The sequence below is a fragment of the Homarus americanus genome, unplaced genomic scaffold, assembly GCF_018991925.1.
Source record: "Homarus americanus isolate GMGI-L3 unplaced genomic scaffold, GMGI_Hamer_2.0 scaffold5589, whole genome shotgun sequence".
Classification (NCBI taxonomy): domain Eukaryota; kingdom Metazoa; phylum Arthropoda; class Malacostraca; order Decapoda; family Nephropidae; genus Homarus; species Homarus americanus.
The window spans coordinates 1,987,078-2,008,685 of record NW_024736650.1 but is presented as its reverse complement, the minus strand read 5'-3'; the positions used below and the strand labels follow the sequence as shown (position 1 = coordinate 2,008,685).

The 21,608-nt window shown below is 40.7% G+C and overlaps 1 protein-coding gene across 1 annotated transcript in view; it reads left to right on the top strand.

The window, feature by feature from the left end:
• Positions 1 to 1,311: 1,311 nt before the first annotated feature.
• Positions 1,312 to 21,608, top strand: part of LOC121872270 (cystinosin homolog) — a 32,605-nt gene continuing 12,308 nt past the window's right edge. The window contains exon 1 of the mRNA XM_042374935.1: positions 1,312 to 2,402. Coding sequence (XP_042230869.1) covers positions 1,401 to 2,402 — 1,002 coding nt within the window. The 5' untranslated portion in view covers positions 1,312 to 1,400. The remainder of the gene's footprint in view (positions 2,403 to 21,608) is intronic.

The following is a 21,608-nucleotide window of genomic DNA, read 5'->3' as shown; positions in this document are numbered from 1 at the left end:
TGGCGACCCACACGCTGTCCTCCTCTGAGCACCCTCACCAACCAGCTCTCTCTACATCACGCTTGTAACCATGCTGTCTTCCCAGCACCAAGCTGCATTGTACATCCAATACCACATGTATACATGAGAGCACATTGTGAGTTTCCTTTCTCCATTCCATCCTGAGTGTGAACCAAACATCCCATACCCTACAAAGTTATCCCCTTAGAATTAGTGACCCCAGAATCGGGCAGTATACCTGAACTTGCCTCGCTTATACTACAGACGAGCAAGGGGTGATCTAATTGAGGTGTATAAGCATCTCAAGGGGCACTACTCAGTCGAGAGTCCTTACTTGGAGCTGGCGGATGCTCGCTCCACAAGGGGTCACAGACTCACAGCTCAAGATTGAAGAAGCCGCAAGTCCAGAAAACTGTGAGGGCAAACTTTTTCGGAGTGAGAGTTGTGAACTCTTGTTACAATCTACCAGAAAGTGTTGTGACGGCACCGAGTGTGAACTCTTTCAAGACAAGACTTGCCCAACACTGGAGCAGGTTCAGGTACATTCAGGAGCCGGTGCATGCCCAGTACTTGCCAACAGTGAGTAACAGAGACGTGACCGATCACTCAAGCGGCTAATGAGCCGATCATTTGGTGAAGAGGATTAAAAAAAAAGGAAAAGTAATCAGAGACGTGATCGATCGCCCAAGCGGCTAACAAGCCGATCAGTGGTGAAGAGGATAAAGGTAAATGTAAACAGTGCATAACACAGACGTAACCGATCGCCCAAGCGGCTAATGAGCCGATCAGTGGTGAAGAGGATAAAACAAAATAAAAATAAATAAAAATAAATATTGTGAATACCTCGTTCATTGAACGAGCTGACTACCTCGTTCCCATCACACATTAAAATAATGTATTGTGCTGAAGTCGATATACCCGTTTTACATTAGTTATTTTTCATATTGTTCAATAACAAACGAAAATAACCCTATTATAGTTTTAATTCATTCAGTTATATTTATCAAGGCAAGATTTAAAGCTAATAATAGTTAATGATTTTTATATCAAATATGATACCTGTTACTTAAGCCCTTAATAACTTTAACCAACACAAGATAACCCGTGATCGTGAGTGTCAAAATAATGAATGTTAGGATTATACCACGAATGAAATCTGTAACTCCTTAATTTTTCAGACAACACAAACCACTTAAATCTAATTTCCCAAAATCCACCCAAAGATATTTAGATTGGGTGTATAATCTGCACCTGAAGCAAACAAATAGAAAAGTTAATAAATGATTTAGCGTCCCTCATCGTTTAACTTTTTCAACATTATTAGTGGTGTAAAGTCAGCTGATTGTTTGTGGGGGGAGTGGCTGTCTACACCTTCATGACTCACTAATCAGTATGTCTATATGCAGCAGTGGTTTACTGTTGTCAGTAGTAGTGTTGCCCAAGAACATCACACATCCCCAGGCACTATGGAATCCACGTCTCCAGCTCGCAGCATTTACACCCAACATTTCCTACTAATCGCTGCATCTCTTTTAGCGTCACCTGGGACCTCAGAAGCAGTGACACCTGTGTCCAGTTTACACATATCCACGTTACTTCGTGAGAGCAACCTCACTTCCACCTGTAAATTTGAAACTCATGATTTGAAATTTGTTGATTATCAAACTAAAAATTTGAGTCTCTTGGTCACTGGCAATAATGAAAAAGAAGTGACACTTATGTTTCACATTGAAGTTGACATACTAAAGCAAATACCTAACATCACTCTTAATCCTGGGGAAAAAAATGAATCATACAGTTTAGTTTTGGAGGCCACAAGTGTAGGACACACAGTTGTGGTAGTTAATGCAAGTCCAGTAAACATGACTGATGTGTCGGATGCATTTGTGCGAGTGTCTGTATCACACAGTGAAGACCTGGACTACTTCAGCGATGTGGTCGGGTGGATTTACTTCACGGCCTGGTCTGTGTCTTTCTACCCACAAACTTATAGCAACTGGCGAAGGAAGAGTGTGATTGGACTTCACTTTGACTATTTGTCATTGAACATTGTGGGATTCTTCCTGTACAGTGTATTTAATGTTTGTTTATACTGGACTGCAGCAATACAAGACCAATATTTCCACAGGCACCCCTTTGGTGTGAACCCAGTGCAACTGAATGATGTCCTCTTCTCACTTCATGCCTTCTTTGCATGCAGTATCCAAGTGTTTCAGTGTTGCGTTTATGAACGTGGAGATCAACAGATATCAAAGACCGCAAAGACAATCCTAGCTGCGGTCATATTACTTTCACTGGTGATGGTCATCGTGAGCTCTGCCGCGGCGGTGCAGTGGTTGGATTTCCTCTACTTCGTCTCCTATGTCAAGCTTTTCATCACTCTTATCAAATACATTCCACAGGTAACTAACTATACATACTACAGTATATAGTACAAATAAGGGTATTATTTCACTTGTTGCCAGTAAACAAATCTCGGGAATTGGTATTAATTTACTTTCGGACATAAGCGCCCCCGAAAGTTATAAACTACTGAAACATTTAGATTTAGATCTTGCTATTCTGAGCATTTTGAACCCCATAAATACATGGCGGAAATGGATAATAGCGACACAATTAAATTTAATTGATTGTAAGTAGTTTTTCAGTCTTCGTCTGAGATGATGTTATCGGCGCATCACTCATGTGCAATGTTGACTGCCATCATCCAGTCGTGACCAATGAGGTAATTTTTCGACCAATCACATTTGATTTTTTTTCAAAGGAAGCAGCCTGGGGACGATTTTAATTTCATTGACCAGCTTCACATTGGCTGTGGTGGAGGTTGGTTGTCGTTTGTGCTCCTATAATTATTTTATGTTTATTGACGAGTTTTACGAAAAAGACGATCATTCTATCCAATTCTTACATATCCCTGGTTCTTCCACTTCTAACTAAGGTATTGTACTTTCGGACATGGCACGCCCCAAAGTTTTTAACTACTGAAGTATTTAGGTTAGTTTAAGCTAGGCCTACTGGTGGTCCGAGGGCAGAGCCCCCGGCTAGGGCTTAGGTTAGGCCTACTGGGGGTCCGGGTGCAGAGCCCCTAACTAGGGGTTAGGATTTGTTAGGTCAAATGACTCTTTTTTTTTTTTCTCCCTCCCGCTCAAAAACTCTGATTTCCCAGGCTCTCCCCCATTATTATTGGTGGGGGGGGGGGCAAAAACTATCAATTTGGGCCAAAAATGAAGGTCTGATTTGTTTAAAACACACCAAAATACAATGGAAAAACATATTGGTTAACTTCTAGGGATTCATGTCCTAAAGTAAAAATTTGCCGTTTGGTAAATATTCGTCCATTGGCTGTCCTCAGGTTTTAATACAAAAATGGGTTTTATTTGTGTATTATGGTGTGCTTTACTCAAATCTGACCTTCATTTCGTGCAAATTAGCGGTTTAAAAATAAAAATAATTAATTTGTAACAGAAATTGCTAATTTGCACCAAAATGGCAGTCAGGTTTGAGTAAAACACACCATATAACACCCAAAAAATCAAACTTAGCCTTACCTAACCTAACCAAACCAACTAATTTAACTTAACTAACTTAACTTGACCTAACCTAACTTTTTTTTTTTAGCTTATCTGCTACTGTGGTGGAGGATACAGCTTATGGGTACAGGCAAAAGAATTTGTCTTTTCTTAAACGTAAACAATTTCCACACGTAGGACAGTCTTGATGTTGGTAGGACACCGTTATCTTGTAATATATGGATTACTTCACTGTTGTTCTCATACACTCGCTGAATAACAGTTAAATAAGGGAGGGAACACTTATCACACGCCATCACGAGCCTTCAAAATTCGAAATTGCGCGGTGGAAGGCTGCTTCAAAATGATTGGCCAGCCAAGTCACATGACACGATACAGGAAGGTCATTGGTTGTCATGTCGCAAAGAGGAGGAGGAGACAAGTGACTCCTAGAAATTTGTGAGATACTCCGTTAATATTGATTTGCAGAAATGATATGAAGTTGTATATTTGGATTTTTTTAGTCTTGGTGTCTGTAACATTGAAAATTGGAAACCTGCGGGCAGCCAGTGGACGAATATTAACCAGATGTGTTTCTGATGGAATTTTATGTGTTTTGAACACTTTTAACCTTGAATTTTAAAGGAAATCTCTAGATTCTAAGATGAGAGGGGAGGATTATCTCAGAAACTATTGATTTGCGCCAGAAATGAGGGTGAAATTCGTTCATAACACATCAAAACTATCAGAATAAAATAGTTTCAACTTTGATTTCGTATAGTGGCAACAAGGAAAATTTTACCAAAATAAGATACAGTATAGTGTTTTAAGCACCCTCAAAGATAAGTTTTCTTAGAAACTGAGCTATACGAGTATACAGGACCGTCATGCAACTAACTTAAAAAGTTTATATACTGGACCATTTTTATTAGGGGTGGGAGATTTCACGTGATTTTGGAACTAAACTATTTTTGCACCGTATTCAAATGTCATATCAGGACATGACATGAGATGACAAGTCCCGAAAACTGTGAGGGCAAACTTTTTGGAGTGAGAATTGTGAACTCTTGGAACATTCTACCAGAGTGTGTTGTGATGGTATTGAGTGTGACCTGCTTCAAGACCAGCCTTTACCAACACTGGTGCAGGTTTAGATACACTCAGGAGCCGGTGCATGCCCAGTACTTGCCAACAGTGCATAACAGAGACGTGACTGACCGCCCAAACGACTAATGAGCTGATTGGTGTCGAAGGCGATGAAAATACAAATTAAAAAGACATACTGTACCATGACTTGTCCTGGCATGGCATTTGAATAAAGCGCAAAAAAAGATTAGTTCCCAAATTACGTATATTCTCTTGATGTGTTTGCCCTAAGGACAATTATTTCTTTCACCTGTATTGTATATATGTTCCGGCCGCAAATATGCTGGCAACTTTAAAACTACCCTGATTCATTCCTGGATACTTCCAGGGTGTCATCTGCAGATAATAAAGGACCGCAAAATAAAAATCCGTGAATTATCCGGGTGTACTGTATAACCTTTTGCATTTGGTGCAGGACGGTCCTGTATATAGCTTCTTCCTTTCTAAGAAGTAATGGGAACACATGAAGATTAATTCACAGCTTATTCACCTGAAAATTAAACACCCTAAAGCAAATGTCTAGCCCTCAGGTTGCATTAGGATTACAGATATATTGGTATCGGTGGTATTGCTGATTTTTGGAGCATTGGTATTGGTGAAATTTCGGCCGATATAGCCAATACTTTGTTATACAGTCGGGTCGAGATATATCGCGAGATAGGGTCCAAGTATGTTCGCTATATACTAAATCGCTATATATAATTACATGTAATCAATGGTGAAAATAGGGTTAAGTTCTAGAGGTCAATAAAAGTGACTAAACTTGACAGTCTAAAGTTAGCAGAATATAAATGGCATTGCTGGAATCATTGCAAGACAGCAAAGAATTTGAATAAGGACATCATATATTTTGCACAAGAGATAACATTTTTAGTTTTTTAGAGTACTGTACAGTATTTCAACTCAAAATTTTGGGTCAATTTAGGGATTTTTAGGAGTGTTTCTGACTTTATACGGTTTTTGGCTTTATGTGAGGTCCCAGGAACATAACCCCACATAAGTTGTGAGTCTACTGTAAACAAGTTTATCACTGTATATTTGAAAATGTCGATAATTTTGGTAGTCGTGATAAATTTTAAATATTTCCTGCCTGATTTCCTTCACGAAATAAAAAAAATTATCGCTATATTTTGGAAAATGTCGACAATTTTGGTGGCCGCGATAAAAAATTTTTTTTATATAAAGTCGCTATACTATATCCCGACCCTACTGTATACATATTATTGGTAAAAGGTCGTCACAATGGACTGAGTTTCAGTGATGAAACTTTCAAGGAAATTTGGTGCTCACAGAGAACTTTTTAAGGAAATGCTAAATCTAGGGGAATTCGAAGGAAATCTATTTGAAATATATGAAATCAAATAATAAAAACAAAAAGAAAATATAATAATGGTGGCCAAGTTCTTCCTATTTCAAAGCTTAAACTGTGCTTACAATTACTGCATATTCGGGTACTATACAGTAAAGGACATAGACATGTCCTTACTATTTTAGTAAATATCAAGAAGTTTATACTATTCAATAATTTTAAAAGTTTAATATTCAATTTTTTAGTCATTTTAACAATTATTGAACATAATTGAAGGTAAAGTGACTAGTTTAATGCGCGGCATCCAGCCTCTTAACACAGCAAACAGGAGTTAGTCTCTCTCTGTTTTCACTGGCGGTAACATCTTGCTTGAGACTCTCTTCAACTAAACGCTTTTTTTCTGTGTTTCCAAGCAAATTATTGGTCATTTTGAAATATATTTTACATATTGACAATATATAATGCAGTGCAGTGTTGATTTAAAGAAAATAATCTTGAATTACACCAAGAGAGCTAAAATTTTATGGGTGAAATGGCGCCATGGGGTGACTTCTCTTCCACCCCAATGCCTTCTGTTTTTCCTTCTCCTCCACCCCCATTCTAAATCCCATCATCATCATCATCATCAGGAGCCTTCTACATACACACCTCAAAGTAAGTGAACTTTTCTACCATTTTTGTTGAATTTAGGAAATTTTCGGTGAGCTGGAACCAATTACCCAAAAACCCATTGAAACAATGGTTTCGGTTAACGAACGACCTTCTGGAACGGATTGAGTTCGTTAACGGAGGGGTCACTGTATATTGTCAATATGTAAAATAAATTTCAAAATGACCAATAATTTGCTTGGAAACACAGAAGAAAAGCATTTAGTTGAAGCGAGTCTCAAGCAAGATGTTACCTCCACTGAAAACAGAGAGAGACTAACGCTTGTTTGCTGTGTTAAGAGGCTGGGTGACGTGCATAAAACTAGTCACTTTACCTTCAATTATGTTCAATAATTGTTAAAATGACTAAAAAAATTAATATATACTTTTAAAATTATTGAATAGTATAAACTTCTTGATATTTACTAAAATAGTAAGGAATTTAAGCCCTAGAACCGATTACTGTATTGGCGGACTAATACTACAGCTGGTTGACCACCAAGTGCAAGCGAAAACTTGTTGAGGTCGGCTCGTAAGAAACTCGTTAACCGAGGGATTGTTCGTTAACCGAAGTTGAGAATCTTATGGAAGGTAACTCGTTAACCGAAATCTCGTTAACCGAGGGATCACTGTACAGTGGGGTATGCTATAACGAATCTAATTGGTTCTAGAACCTTGTTCGTTATAGCATTCGTTCGTTATAGGATTAATCCGTTCCAGGCCCCCAAATACAACCACTTAACACTGAAAAATATAATATAAAATTTTAAAAATTGTAAAAAAGTGCATAAATATGCATCTAAACCCCTGAAATAAAGAATATCATTAATATTTGTAATAAAAAAACAATAAATTAGAAAAAAAAATTTAAATGTTCGTTGTAGGAGTTTCGTTCGTTATAGCATTCTCAATTTTATAGGTAAAACCGTTCGTTATAGGAATATTCGTAGTAGGATCCGTTCGTTATAGCAAACCCCACTGTATCTAGAATTTTTTCGTAAAAAATCCGCGAATGGTCAAAACCGATAAAATAAACCCATGGGATTACTGTACATTCATAACATAATCAGAGCATTATCACAAAGTAATACTACACTGCAATACAACTACTCTACTTTTAGCAATATTACTTTGATACAACATGATAAAAAGGAAAACAATGTAAAATAAACAAACAAATAAATGTAGATACTTACCAAAAAGCTCTCCTATGACTGTGCATAGGAGGAGGAGAGGTGGTGGTGATAGGTGGTGGAGGTAGTGGTGCTTCCCTGACGCCTCACTCGCTGTCTGCCAGCGCTTGTGGGTAGTGACGAGTGAATGCGTACAACTGTGTACCTTTTCCACAAATATGTCACTTTGTTCCTTACAAATACACTTATACTACTATTTACACTATTTACAAGCACTGTTTTAGAATGTTTTCTTAAGAGTGGTACTCCACGAAGCAAGGTCTACAGAGACCAATGTCACACTCCTTGCACCACGCCGTCATGTCCTTACGCTTAGCTGCACGCTTTGTGGTGTTAACGCAGACATAACACCGCCTTTGCCCCCTACAACTACCTGGACCAGTCGGTAGGTCGTTCAGGTTGTGACGAACAACCCAGTCACGTGCAAGCAATGTCAGGTCGGCCTGCTTGGCTGTGACATCATGGTACAGCTTCCACAATGTTGCCATACTTCTTTAGGAGCTGTATTATAACTTGCTTCTGAAAAACCCTGAGAGAGGGTTTTTCTCGGTTTGTTCAAGGTACAAGTTGTATGCATTCAGAATGGTGATGTCCAAGAGGTGGAGGAACATTTTCTTGTTCCACTTGACATATTTCCTTACACACTCAATTATGCCAACCTGCATGTCACTTATATCCACAAGGCGCATGTTGACATTGTAGTCTACGACAGCATCAGGTTTTTTCATGACCTCTCCTGTGGTCCAGTCCCTTTTTCCACTGTCAACCATTTCACCCTTGTGCACGGTTGACAGCATCTGTACAGCACGCATTTCTTGCCAGCGTATTGCAAGCATCTTGTCTGCTTGCTTCAGCTGTATCTCTCATCGGGCAGGTTTACCAGTAAACACGGGTCAGTGTTTCCTGTTCTTGCATACAGTCCCACAAGAACCGATGTCATGTTCAAGTAGGAACTTGGCCAGGGCAGGAGAGGTATAATAATTGTCCGTGTAGAGGATGTGATTCCCTCCAAAGTAGCGGTCCTTAAGTTTCTTGACAACACCGCCAGAGAAACCATGTGGGTCATCCTTGAGTATGTCTACGTCACTTGCTGTGTAAACTATGAGATCTAAAACATACCCAGTATCGCAGTCACACAGCACAAAGAACTTGATCCCAAAGCGATGTCATTTGGAGGGAATGTATTGTCTAAAATCAACACGTCCTCTGAAAAGCACCAGAGACTCGTCCACCATTACATTTTGAAAGGGTCTGAAGAACTTCGTAAAATGTTCCTTCAGCATCATAAAATCTGTCCTTATTTTCCAAAGTCTGGAATGTTGTTATCTATAAAGTGTAGATAATGTAGGGTGGAGGCAAACCAGTCTCTGGACATGAATTTTACGAAAAATGGAGTTGCTGTGATGTTATCAGGAAAGATCCAATACTCCTGAAGTACATGTTTTTTCACATGTGCCATCAGCATGAATAATGCAAAAAACACTTATAGTTTGGAAACAAAATCATTCCATTGCTGCATGTGTGACGAGGGGTCAGGGCGAAGGTCAGCGTCACATGTGTACTAATAAAATTTGTTTGTCTCGAAACACAGAAAGTCCATGATTGCACCATCAAAGAAGGCACAAAAATAATCCATCTCACGTGATTCCTCTGTACAAGGAAATTCAGGAGTAATTCCACCTAATGATCGTCTGAGTTCAGGGATGTCAGGCTGGAAATTACTGCCATCAGACCAAACAAAAACATCCATTGTCCCTTGTCTGCGTCGCTAACGCGTTGCGGGGATATGCCGTTCCGGCTGGGTCTTGCTGCCCGCTGTTATATACAGTATGTGTATGTTTATATGCTGCCTCTATTGATTATATATACATTATTAATTATGTTACCTCTTACCAAAGTTAGAATGTGCTTAGGCCTGTGTAATCAAGAAGTGTTAGTCTCGTTGTACGACAAGACAGAATAAACCTTCTCCCATTAAATCATGTAAGATACTATACTGGCGACTAGGATGGGATTCACAAAGTGTTGGTGAAGTCCTTGAAGAGAGGATAGCAACCACTGAAGGGAAGGCTACTCTGAACCTGGAGAATTTGAGTGAAGAGAGCAACCATGGCTAGCGTCAGTGGATACATCGAACGAGTGGGGAAGTATGATACAGACAAGGAGAACTTTACATCATGTTGTGAGAGGATGGACTTCTTCTTCCTGGCAAATGAATTAATGGACGGCGGTGGTGATGCTCAGAAGAAGAAGGCCCTGGAAGAGAAAAGGAAAGCAATCTTTTTGACAGACGTAGGAGCAAATGTTTATTCTACTCTGGTCAGTTTGCTTGCTTCAGACAAACCCAAAGACTCTGCACTGATTCAGATTACCAAGATTCTGAAGCAACATTTTGATCCTACTCCACTTGAGATTGCTGAAAGTTACAAATTTGGCACAAGAGGTTATATAGTCGCTTTGAAGAAGTTATCCATTCACTGTAAATTTGAACAGTTCTTGAACCGAGCTCTAAGAGACAGGTTTGTGATAGGTCTGAATTATGAAAAAATACAGAATAAGTTAATGAACACCACTAACTTAACTTTTGAAGAAGCATGTCAGATAGCCACAAGCATGGAATTAGCAGATAAAAACACCAGAGAATTTGTTTCCAATACCGGTAGTGAAACAGTTGGCAGTAGTGGCTCAGTGTGTAAAGTAACTGTAGCTAAAAGGAAGAATTATGCCACAAAATAAGGAACACATGCTGATTTAAATTGTAAGAGATGCCTAGGGAAACATGAAAGCTTTCAATGTAAGTTTAAAAATTCAAGATGTTACAATTGTGAGCGTATTGGACATATTGCTCCTGCCTGTGAGAAAGAAATTACAGCCCCTGCCAGAAGTGGTAAAGGTAGAGTATATGTCATTGAAGGTGATGAGAAGGAAATGAAAAACAGTATTCATGAGTACAGTACTCCCTCTTTATCGACGGGGGTTACGTTCTGTAAACGTCGATAAAGAAACCGTCGATACCGTGATGGTTACGTAATTTTTCTAACTATTATTAGCATATGTTGAATAAATGTACCTTTAAGCATTAATGCGTTTCCTTTACACATAACCTTAAATAATAGTGTATAAATAATAATATAATAAGTGGACAAAAATACTAGCAAACTTACGATTTCATTTATTGAAGTGAACATCGGTCCTTACAGTAAACAATACAGTGTACAGTATATACAAGTGTGATGATTGAGGCTTATTAAAAGCCTGACCAGTCAGATGAGTATGATGAGTCAAGGTCTGCATCTTCTTGAGGGGTGTGGGCAGGTACTGCGTCTTGTTGTTGTGAGGTGCCGGCAGCTTCTACGTCTTGTTGTTGTGAGGTGTCGGCAGGTTCGGCGATGGCAGGCACTCGGCGACTGAAGAAGTTGGTGATGGTGGTCTGTGCTTTCTTGCTTCTCATTTCCCTCTGCAGTTCTATATATGGCAACATAACATTTTCAATAGCTCTCTTTGCTTTAAGGGACCTATCAAGGGAGGGATCAATGTCATAGAGACGAGCAGAGAGGGCCTTACTCATTCTTATTACTTCACCAAGATTATCTAAAGTTAAGTTCTTATTTTCATCATCACTCACTTCATCTTCTGTTTCATCCTGCAGCTCCACTAATTGTTCTAGTTCATCACTTGTAAATGGATCCCCAACATTTCCCAATAACTCTTCTTGCACCTCTGCCGCTGTTAGGTCAGAGAACCCTTCACCTCCAACTTCATTTGCCATAGTTATTATGTTGCGTAACTGAGGCTCGGCTGTTGGGAACCCTGTGAATGTTGGGACAATTTCAGGCCACAATTTTTTCCAACATGATCGGACACAGTTCTGCGACAGTTCATTGTGGCTTTCAGCGATGAAGTTTATGCACTGTGCAATATCAAATTTCTTCCACATTTCTCTGGGTGTCACATCAGCATCCTTATCAAGGCACTCACGAATCATGCTGAAAGTCTTCTCTGCATATTTAGCCTTAAACACGACAATGACTCCCTGGTCCATTGGCTGGATGATGGAGGTGGTGTTTTTTGGCAGGAAAACCACCTCAATGTTGGGGTGGGTAGTCTTGAGTTCTTCAGAGTGGCCAGGGCAATTATCTAGATATAATACCACTTTGAACTCCATGCCAAGTTCATCCAGATAATTTTTCACCTCTCTAGCAAAGCAGTTTTTCAGCCAATCCACGCACAAATCAGATGTCATCCACGCTTTCTTGTTGTTCCTGTAGAAAACTGGTAGCAAGTTCATGTTTTTATTTTTGAGAGCCCGAGGTCGTGCGGCAGTGTATAACAACATGGGCTTAATCATATGCCCTGCCGCATTCCCACATAGCATCACTGTCACTCGGTCCTTCGCAACTTTAAATCCAGGGGCACTTTTTTCCTCTTTAGAGATGTAGGTTCGGCGTGGCATCTTCTTCCACCATAGGCCTGTCTCATCAGCATTAAAAACTTGTTCCGGCCTATAACCCTTTTGTGCTATGTGGTTAGCAAACTCTGCAGGGTATGCTTCCCCTGCCACAGTGTCTGCTGATGCTGCTTCGCCAGTCACTTTTATATTATGCAGCCCATAACGATGTCTGAATTTCTCGAACCATCCTTTGCTAGCTGCAAATTTTTTCAAATTGTCACCATCACCCTGATTATCACCATCACCCTGATCATCACCATCACCATCACCAACACCATGATCATCACCTTTAGAAAACTTATCATAAAGTTCCTTAGCTTTCTGCCTAATAAATTTCGAGTCAAGTGGTATGCGGCGGCGGTTTAGGTCCTCTATCCAAATGTTCAGTGCTTTTTCCATTTTAATGAGGGCATCATCACGCACATGGCTTGTCACTTTTGATGTCACTGGTGCACTTGAAGCTAAAGCGTGCTTCAGATCCTTTGCACGTCGTTTAATTCCACGCACACTGGATTCGTTGAGCCCAAAGTGGCGGCCAACAGCTGCGTAGCTCATACCGCTGTCGAGTTGTTTCAGCACTTCATTCTTCTCATTCAGCGTCAGCACTCGTCTTGCCCTCTTAGGTGTAGATCCAGAGGGAGCAGCAGGTCGTTTGGGAGGCATGGTGATATAAGTTGATGTGATGAACCACCAGCAAAAGTTGAAAATCAAAGACTGTTGCCCACGCGGCTTGGCTGATGTTTGTGTTCAGGGAAGGCGGGCCGCGGGTAGACGCTAGTCACGCCACTAGTGCCGCCTAGCGGCGAAAGTACAAATAAGGCCCGCAGAGTTCAAATAAAGCCAAAATAAAAATCCGGCTAAATAATCCGTCGATAATCGAAACCGTCGATAAAAAATCCGTTGATAAAGAGGGAGTACTGTATATATATATATATATATATATATATATATATATATATATATATATATATATATATATATATATATATATATATATATATATATATATATGCAAGTAAATCACTGTAGGTGCGCGTGATCTAAGTATGTGCTGATTCACATATTCAGGTGTGAGTACAGACTAAGGAGAAATACTTGACAAGGCTAATATATACAGTAGAGGAGAGTGAGATCAAGTCCCTAGGGGACAGCAGGGGTCCACAATGTTCCGGTCATAAGGCCTTACTAATCTTTTTAATCCAAATAAATTGACCATGCCATCTCTAAGCATAGCAGATGTCCGTCTCAGGTCAGAGGGTAAGGTGACCCAACTTTCTCACCTGGTTACAAATCTTCTTAATCACAAAATTATCCAGTTTGTACTATCGTGCACCAAAGTCGTGTTAGAATGTGTAACAGTACTCCAGGTCTTGAGAAATTGCTTGTAAATAAAAGATTTTATTTGTAAAGGGACAGGATGGTATAAAGGGTTATGAAGCTCATATCACCATTGACAAAGATGTTACACCCATATATGCTAAGTCCAGACCTGTTCCTTATGCATTGAAAGGTGAGGTTGAGAAGGAATTAGACAGACTTGTGAGTGAGGGAATTATTGTGAAAACCGCCAAGAGCAACTGGGCTGCTCCAATAGTAATTGTACCTAAAGCTGATAAATCTGTTAGACTATGTGGTGATTATAAAGTTACCATTAATCAAGCTGTTGAGGATGACCAATATCCCTTACCCACATCTCAAGATTTGTTTGCTGCACTAACAGGTGGAACCATTTTCACTAAGTTAGACTTGTCCCAAGTATATGCTCAGGTCTCTGTTGATGCTGAAAGTCAACAGTACCTTACCATCAACACTCATAAAGGATTGTATAAGTTCAAAAGGTTGCCTTATGGTGTTAAAAGTGCACCAAAGTTATTTCAGTGCATCATGGACAAAATTCTTGTGGGTCTTCCCAATGTGTTATGTTTTCAGGATGATGTCCTTATTGTTGACAGTGACATCCAAAATCATGTCAAAACCCTAGGCACAGTATTCGAAAGATTGTTGGCACACAATGTCAGGCTCAACAAGAGCAAATGTTCATTCCTAGCTAAAGAAGTAACTTATCTTGGCTACAAAGTGAATGCAGAAGGGCTGAGACCTGTAGAAGATAAAGTAGGAGCCATAGTAAATTTACCTGCTCCAAAAAATGTCAGTGAATTGAAAGCTTTCCTGGGTATGATACAGTATTATTCAAGGTTCTTGAGTGGACTTTCATCAGTTTTAGCCCCTCTGCATGAACTATTAAAGAAAGGGATATCCATGGAAATGGAACAGTGCAACTCAGAAGTCATTTGAAGATTGTAAAGCTGCTCTGTCTAGTACTGATGTTTTGGTCCACTATGATACCAGTAGAACACTAAAGCTTGCTTGTGATGCATCGGGCTATGGATTAGGTGCTGTCATAAGTCACATAATGGATAACGGTGAAGAAAGACCCATTGCATATGCCTCGAGAACTCTTACCCAAAGCGAGAAAAATTATGCACAAATAGAGAAAGAGGCTTTGTCTATCATATTTGGAGTAAAGAAATTTCACCAGTATTATATGGGAGGAATTTTGTCTTAATAACTGATCACAAGCCTCTCTTGGCAATTTTGGGTCCTAAATCACCTGTTCCTACACTTGCTGCAGCAAGAATGCAGAGATGGGCTGTGATATTGTCTGCATATGACTATGAGATACAGTACAGACGTTCAGAGGATCATTCCAATGCAGATGCTTTGTCAAGGTTGCCATGTAGTGGATCAAATGATGGAGTAGAGCCTAAGGTTTATGCTGTAACCATGTTAGCAGAAGATTTTCCAGTCACCTCCGGAATGATTGCTCATGAAACTAGGAAAGATGTTGTGTTAGGAAGAGTCCTGGAGTATACACTAAATGGATGGCCAGAGATTTGTCCATCCTTAGACTTTCAACCGTATCATTTAAGGAGATGTCAATTATCAGTAGAACAGGGATGTGTGTTGTGGGGTATGAGGGTGTTAATTCCACGGTGTTTTAGAGGGCAAATTTTGAATGAACTGCATTTTGAACATCCAGGTATATGTGCTATGAAAGCACTGGCCAGAAGTTTTGTATGGTGGCCTAAACTGGATGGTGAAATAGAAATGATGGTACTTGAGTGCTCTGTTTGTCAGAATGTTAGGAGTATGCCACCCAGCACACCTTTGAAAACCTGGAAATGGCCTACCCGTCCCTTCCAAAGAGTACACATTGACTTCTGTGATAAGGGAACAGACAAATTTCTTGTATTAATTGACAGTCATTCAAAGTGGATTGATGTTAAGCACATGTACAGTACTAATGCTGGTAGCACCATTGATGAATTAAGATTAATATTTGCCGAACATGGAATACCAGAAGAGGTAGTTTCTGACAATGGTCCTCCATTCCAATCATTAGAGTTTAAAAACTTCATGAGACTCAACGGTGTAAAGCATGTACTGACCCCACCCTATCATCCTGCCTCTAATGGTGCAGCTGAGAGATCAGTTAGAATTGTAAAGGAAGCACTTTCCAAGCAGGTAATTCAAGGAACTGTAGGAAAATCAATGAAACACAGACTAGCAAATTTCTTACTCAGATACAGAACCACGCCACATAGTGTGACAGGATGTACTCCTGCAGAGTTAATGATGAAGAGACAGTTGAGAACAAGATTAAGTTTAGTTAAGCCAAGTCTGTTTGAAGTTGTAGAGAGGAAACAAGCTCAACAAAAGATGTATCATGATAAGAGTTCCAGTGAAAGAGTGTTCAAGGTAAATGATAGGGTGAGAGTTAGGAACATGGCTAAAGGTTATGGTACTGTACATGCAAAGTGGATAACTGGTGTCATTGACAAGGTATGTGGATCTAGGACATATTTAGTGAAATGTGGTAACTCTTTGAGATATGTTCATGTGGATCACATCATTCAGGCACATGACGAGATGAATGTAGCACCAGAACATGATGATAAACTTGACACAGTTTCAGATGATCATCATCATCATGATGTCAAAGATGATGTTTCCCAGCATCCACTCACTGTGTCAACTGACTGGAGTGATGATACGTCTGTCACTGATAATGCACAGAGTGCAAGTGAAACCCCTGTAAAACTTGATGGAGGGAATAGTCCTAGAAGATCAAACAGAGTTAGGAGACCTGTAATGAAATTAGACCTCTGATTATTTGAATTGTGAACAGGCCTTTCAAAACTGTTTAGTTAGAAGTTATATTTGTTGTGTTCTATTCTCTTCTTCCCTGCCATATGTAATTCTGTAAGTTTTGTTTATTTAGGATTTGTAGCAGCCATGCTCTCTTTTTTGAATGGTAGAAGCAGTGTTATATATGTGCGTATGTTTATATGTTGCTTCTATTGATTACATATATATATTATTAATTATGTTACTTCTTAACAAAGTTAGAATGTGTTTTGGCCTGTGTAATCAAGAATGTGTTAGGCTCGTTGTACGACAAGACAGAATAAACCACTTGAGCAAGAGTCAGCATGTGGCTTCTCCTTCTCCCATTAAATCATGTAAGATATTACACTCGCGTCCTTCTCTTCCTCACTTGTTGGGACAACATCGTCTAACTCGATGCTATCTTCTTGATCACTGCCTACATCACCACTTTCACCAGATTCAACAACTACAACACTCACGTCATATAGTTCTGTCCTTACCTCGCTATCATCCAACCCGCGGCGATGACTCTTGCTTGGGGTGGAAGATACAGGGGGAGGGAACAGACACGAAAAGTTAAGGGGTTACTCTCCATTACCACGGGCGAATGGTTACTGATCGTGCTGGGCCTACCCACGCTCCCCTCCGTGTGCCGGGAGAGAAAAAGAGTCATGGTACCTATTAACCTGGGTTGGGCATTCAAACAGAGGCGGGAAAAGGCGCGCGTTTGGAATGTCACCCGGGGCTCGCCGGTCAGCCGTTCAGGAACGTCACCCTGGGCATAGGGGTTAAGTGTATAACAAGGTTATTAAAAGAATATGACATAAACAATGAAAAAAAATATTAAACAGAACTCTGTGTTGAAAATCAGACATATAAGTCTGGTTGTCAACAATTGTTGTCACCGAGAAGATTGTTATTTACTGTAAAGAGTTATATGTAAGTATCCACAAAATTTGTCTTATGAATAAAAAGAAAACTGTATAGTGTACTGTACCATAAAGGTAAAAATAACAACAAGTAAGTGTAGGAGTATATTGCATGTGGAGGACGAATGCCGATCGCACTGGAATAACCCGTTATAGTATATCATTCTTTCCTCACACAGCCAAACTGTGGAATGCTCTGCCTTCTTCTGTGTTTCCATATTCATAAAATCTGTCTCATTTCAAAAAGCTGGTTTTCCGGCATTTTCGTGGTGTAGATTATTATAATCTTTTTCTTTCCTATTTTTAATTTCCTTTTAACTCTTTTTTTCTTTTGCCTCCCTAGGCCCCGTTGTGGGTCGATGACCTGTGCCCGGGTGGGCTATTTGTCGTAAAAAAAAAAATTATGGAGCAGCTGGCAGAGGGGAGAAGGGAGTAGCACTGGTGTGTACTTCCTCCTCCTGTCTCCCCAAAATTCCTTTAACACTTCTTTATGCAATTTCACCATAATTCTCATATAATTTAGGATTATTTGGTGCCAGATTGATAAAATATTATCTTAAAAGAATTCGCTTTCCTGAAAAAAGAATCCCACACTAAACTGAGTCATTTGTTTACAAAGGGCAAACAGCTGACTGGCTTACCACAACATCTGTCTTCAACACTTAGTAAATTAGTACAGTACAGTCATGTATTTATCATCACTTAATAAATACTATTGCAGTGTATTTATTATCATTTAATAAATACTGTTGTGAATTTATCATCACTAAATAAGTAATATTGTAGTGTACAATATTGCTTTGCTTTATCCTCTTCGCCACTGATCGGCTTGTTAGCCGCTTGGGCGATCGGTCACGACTCTTTTCCTTTATATTCTTCACCAAAAGATCGGCTCGCTAGCCGCCCGGGCGATCGGTCACGTCTCTGTCACGCACTGTTGGCAAATACTGGGCATGCACCGGCTCCTGAATGTACCTGAACCCGCTCCAGTGTTGGTCAAGTCTTCTCTTGAAAGAGCTCACACTCGGTGCCGTCACAACACTCTCTGGTAGATTGTTCCAAGAGTTTACAACCCTCACTCCGAAAAAGTTTGCCCTCACGGTTTTCCGGACTTGCGGCTTCTTCAATCTTGAGCTGTGACCCCTTGTGGGGCGAGCGTCCGCCAGCTCCAAGTAAGGACACTCAACTGAGTAGTGCCCCCTGAGATGCTTATAAACCTCAACTAGGTCCCCCCTTGCCCGTCTGTAGTATAAGCTAGGCAAGTTCAGGCGCTCCAATCTCGCAGGGTAGCTGAGATGCCGAAGTGCAGGCACCAGCTTGGTGGCCCTCCTTTGAACATTTTCAACCAACTGACAGTCCCTAGCATATCTCGGGGACCAGATGGGGTGACAGTACTCCAGATGGGGAAGCACTTCACTCCTGAAGATCGTCACGAGGGACGGACCGTCTAGATATCTGAACGACCTTCTTATAAGACCCAATAATTTATTTGCCTGATTTACCTTCTTCTCACAATGGCCCGAGAACTTCAGCTCATTGTCAACATACACACCTAGGTCCTTCTCACACACAGTCTCAACTAGTACATTTTCTTCATCCCGTTGGGACATATGGTACGCCTCCTTACCGTTGGTACGCCCCAGGTGCATCCTCTTACACTTCGTGACATTGAATCTCAGCAGCCATTCCTTCGACCATTCCTGGAGCCCACAGAGGTCCTTCTGCAGCTCTTCACAGTCCGCTTGGTTCTTAATTTCCCGAAATAACTTGGCGTCATCGGCAAACATTTGTATGGAGGAGTGTACAACGTCAGGCATATCATTTATGAAACAAACAAACAACAGCGGGCCCAATACACTACCCTGCGGTACCCCACTTGTTACAGGTACAGATGACGATTTCGTGCCATTAATCACCACACATTGCTTGCGGTCATGTAGAAAGTCTTCTATCCACGCTAGGACATTTCCCCGAATTCCGTACCCTTCCAGTTTGATTTTCAGCCTTTCGTGGGGTACACTGTCGAAAGCCTTGGCAAAATCTAGGTAAATATTGTCGATATTACCACCCCGTTCTAGAATATGGGTCCAAATATCCAATACCTTGAGCAATTGTGTCAAGCAAGAGCGCCCCGGCATAAAACCGTGTTGGCAATCTTTTACAAGGTTGTTTCGTAGTAGATGTTCCATCGCTGCATCTCTGATAATACTCTCAAGTACTTTACATATTATGCTGGTCAGGCTCACCGGTCTATAGTTGTTCGTGGAGTGCCTATCGCCCTTCTTGAAGATAGGACTCACATAAGCCACTTTCCATTCACTGGGGACCATTTGTTCATCCAGGCATTTACAAAACAGAATCTTCAGGGGCTCTGCAAGCTCGTTGCACAGCTCCCTTAGCACTCTAGGATGCACCATGTCAGGTCCAGGACTCTTATGGACCTTTAGCCTGGACAGTTTATTTCTAATACCCTCTTCTGTGAACACAATGTGGGTCAGTGCTGTGTCGAACCGTCTGTCCTCAAACGCAGGAAGGTTAGTTGCATCCTCTCTTGTGAACACTGAGGAAAAGAAGCTGTTCAATGCCTCAGCTTTATCCTGGTCAGAATCTGCGTAACTACCATCTTCAAGCCTCAGGTCTGATACTCCTACTCGCGTTTTCAATTTCGACTTTGCATAGCGGTAAAACGCCTTTGGGTTTGACTTGACCTCGCGTGCAACCAGCCTTTGGAACTCCTTTTCAGCCCTCCTACACTCTATCTTTGCTTGGTTTCTGGCTCTTGCATACATCCTCCTGTCTTGCTCATCGTTTGACCCAACCCACGTCTTGAATTTCTGGGTTTTCTTCTTAATTTTGTCGACCGCCGCATGGTTCATGTGTAGGGATCCCCTCGTATTCCTAGAAGCACTGGGTTTGGTCTTGGGTATATATTTATCGATCAAATGGGTCATTTTACTAGTTATGATATTCAGCGTAGTGTCTGCGTTCTTGTACCTTAATAAGTCAGGCCAGTTGATACCCCTCATCTCTTCCCTCATCCCATTGTAATTTCCCTTGTAATATTTGCACCTTGGCCTGGCCTTATCTTGAACTAGGTAACAGTTAAATCTGAATGACAACACTGTATGGTGACTGGTGCCAACTGGGGCAAGGTGTTCCAGTTTGGCCACCATACCCTCCTCGTTTGTTATGATGAGGTCAAGTGGCTTGGGTGTTTGCTCCCCTCTGTAATGTGTCGGGTCTCTCACATGTTGGAACAGAAAATTATCTCTCAGAGTTTCTACAAAAAGAGTAGCAGGATTATTCAAGTCATTCGGGGTTGACTCGTTTCTCCAGTCGATGTCGCCATAGTTAAAGTCCCCCATGATAAGGAGGTGGCTGGGGTTGAGCATCGCCGCATTGTTTATTAAGGTTCTTAAGTTCCTTTGATTTAGTGGGCCACAGTTCGGGGATCTGTAGATACACCCGACGATAAGTAAGTCCCCTCCCTTTAATTTAATTTTACACCACTTGGACTCTTCAAAGACATCCTCTCCCTGTACCCTCGCATATACCCTGGTTTATTCATTAATCATTTGTCTAAGTGTACAAGTAGCCAAATTGAGTAGTAAATAACGTTGTTAGGAAGGTATCTTCACATCAATTATTATACAGCTCCTCCCCGACTTACGACCTACTCGACTTACGACCACCCGGACATACGACCGCCTCAGTCGTACCAAAATTTTGTCAAATTACGTATTTTCAAGTCCCAACGTCAGTGATTGCGCTGTGTACTGACAAAATTTTGGTTTGTAATTCACCTTAAAATGGCTGGCAAGCTTCAAAGTGAGAGTTTTGCGGTGCTCAGAAGAAAAGAGACACCCATTTTAGATTTTCTATGTACAGGTATTATTTAAGCATTTTCGACTTACGACCATTTCGACTTACGACCTGGATTTGGGTCACTAACCCCGTCATAAGCCGGGGAGGAGCTGTACAAGTAATATCTCCGTTAGCAGGAATCCCTCAAACCCGGAACTCCCTGATAGCCGGAGTTTAAATTTTCTCAGAAAATCGTTCCCGAAGCCATAATTTTCCAGAAAATTCCGGCTTTGGGAACGATTTTCCGCGGGGCACATTTTCAAGAAAATTCTGAGAAAATTTTCACGGTACCTGGAAAAATTCCGGGGATGGGGGAGTTTTATCCGGTTTTGAGAGATGAAAATCGAGCACATTTTCTGGAAATTCCGAGAAAAATTTCCATTACTCGGA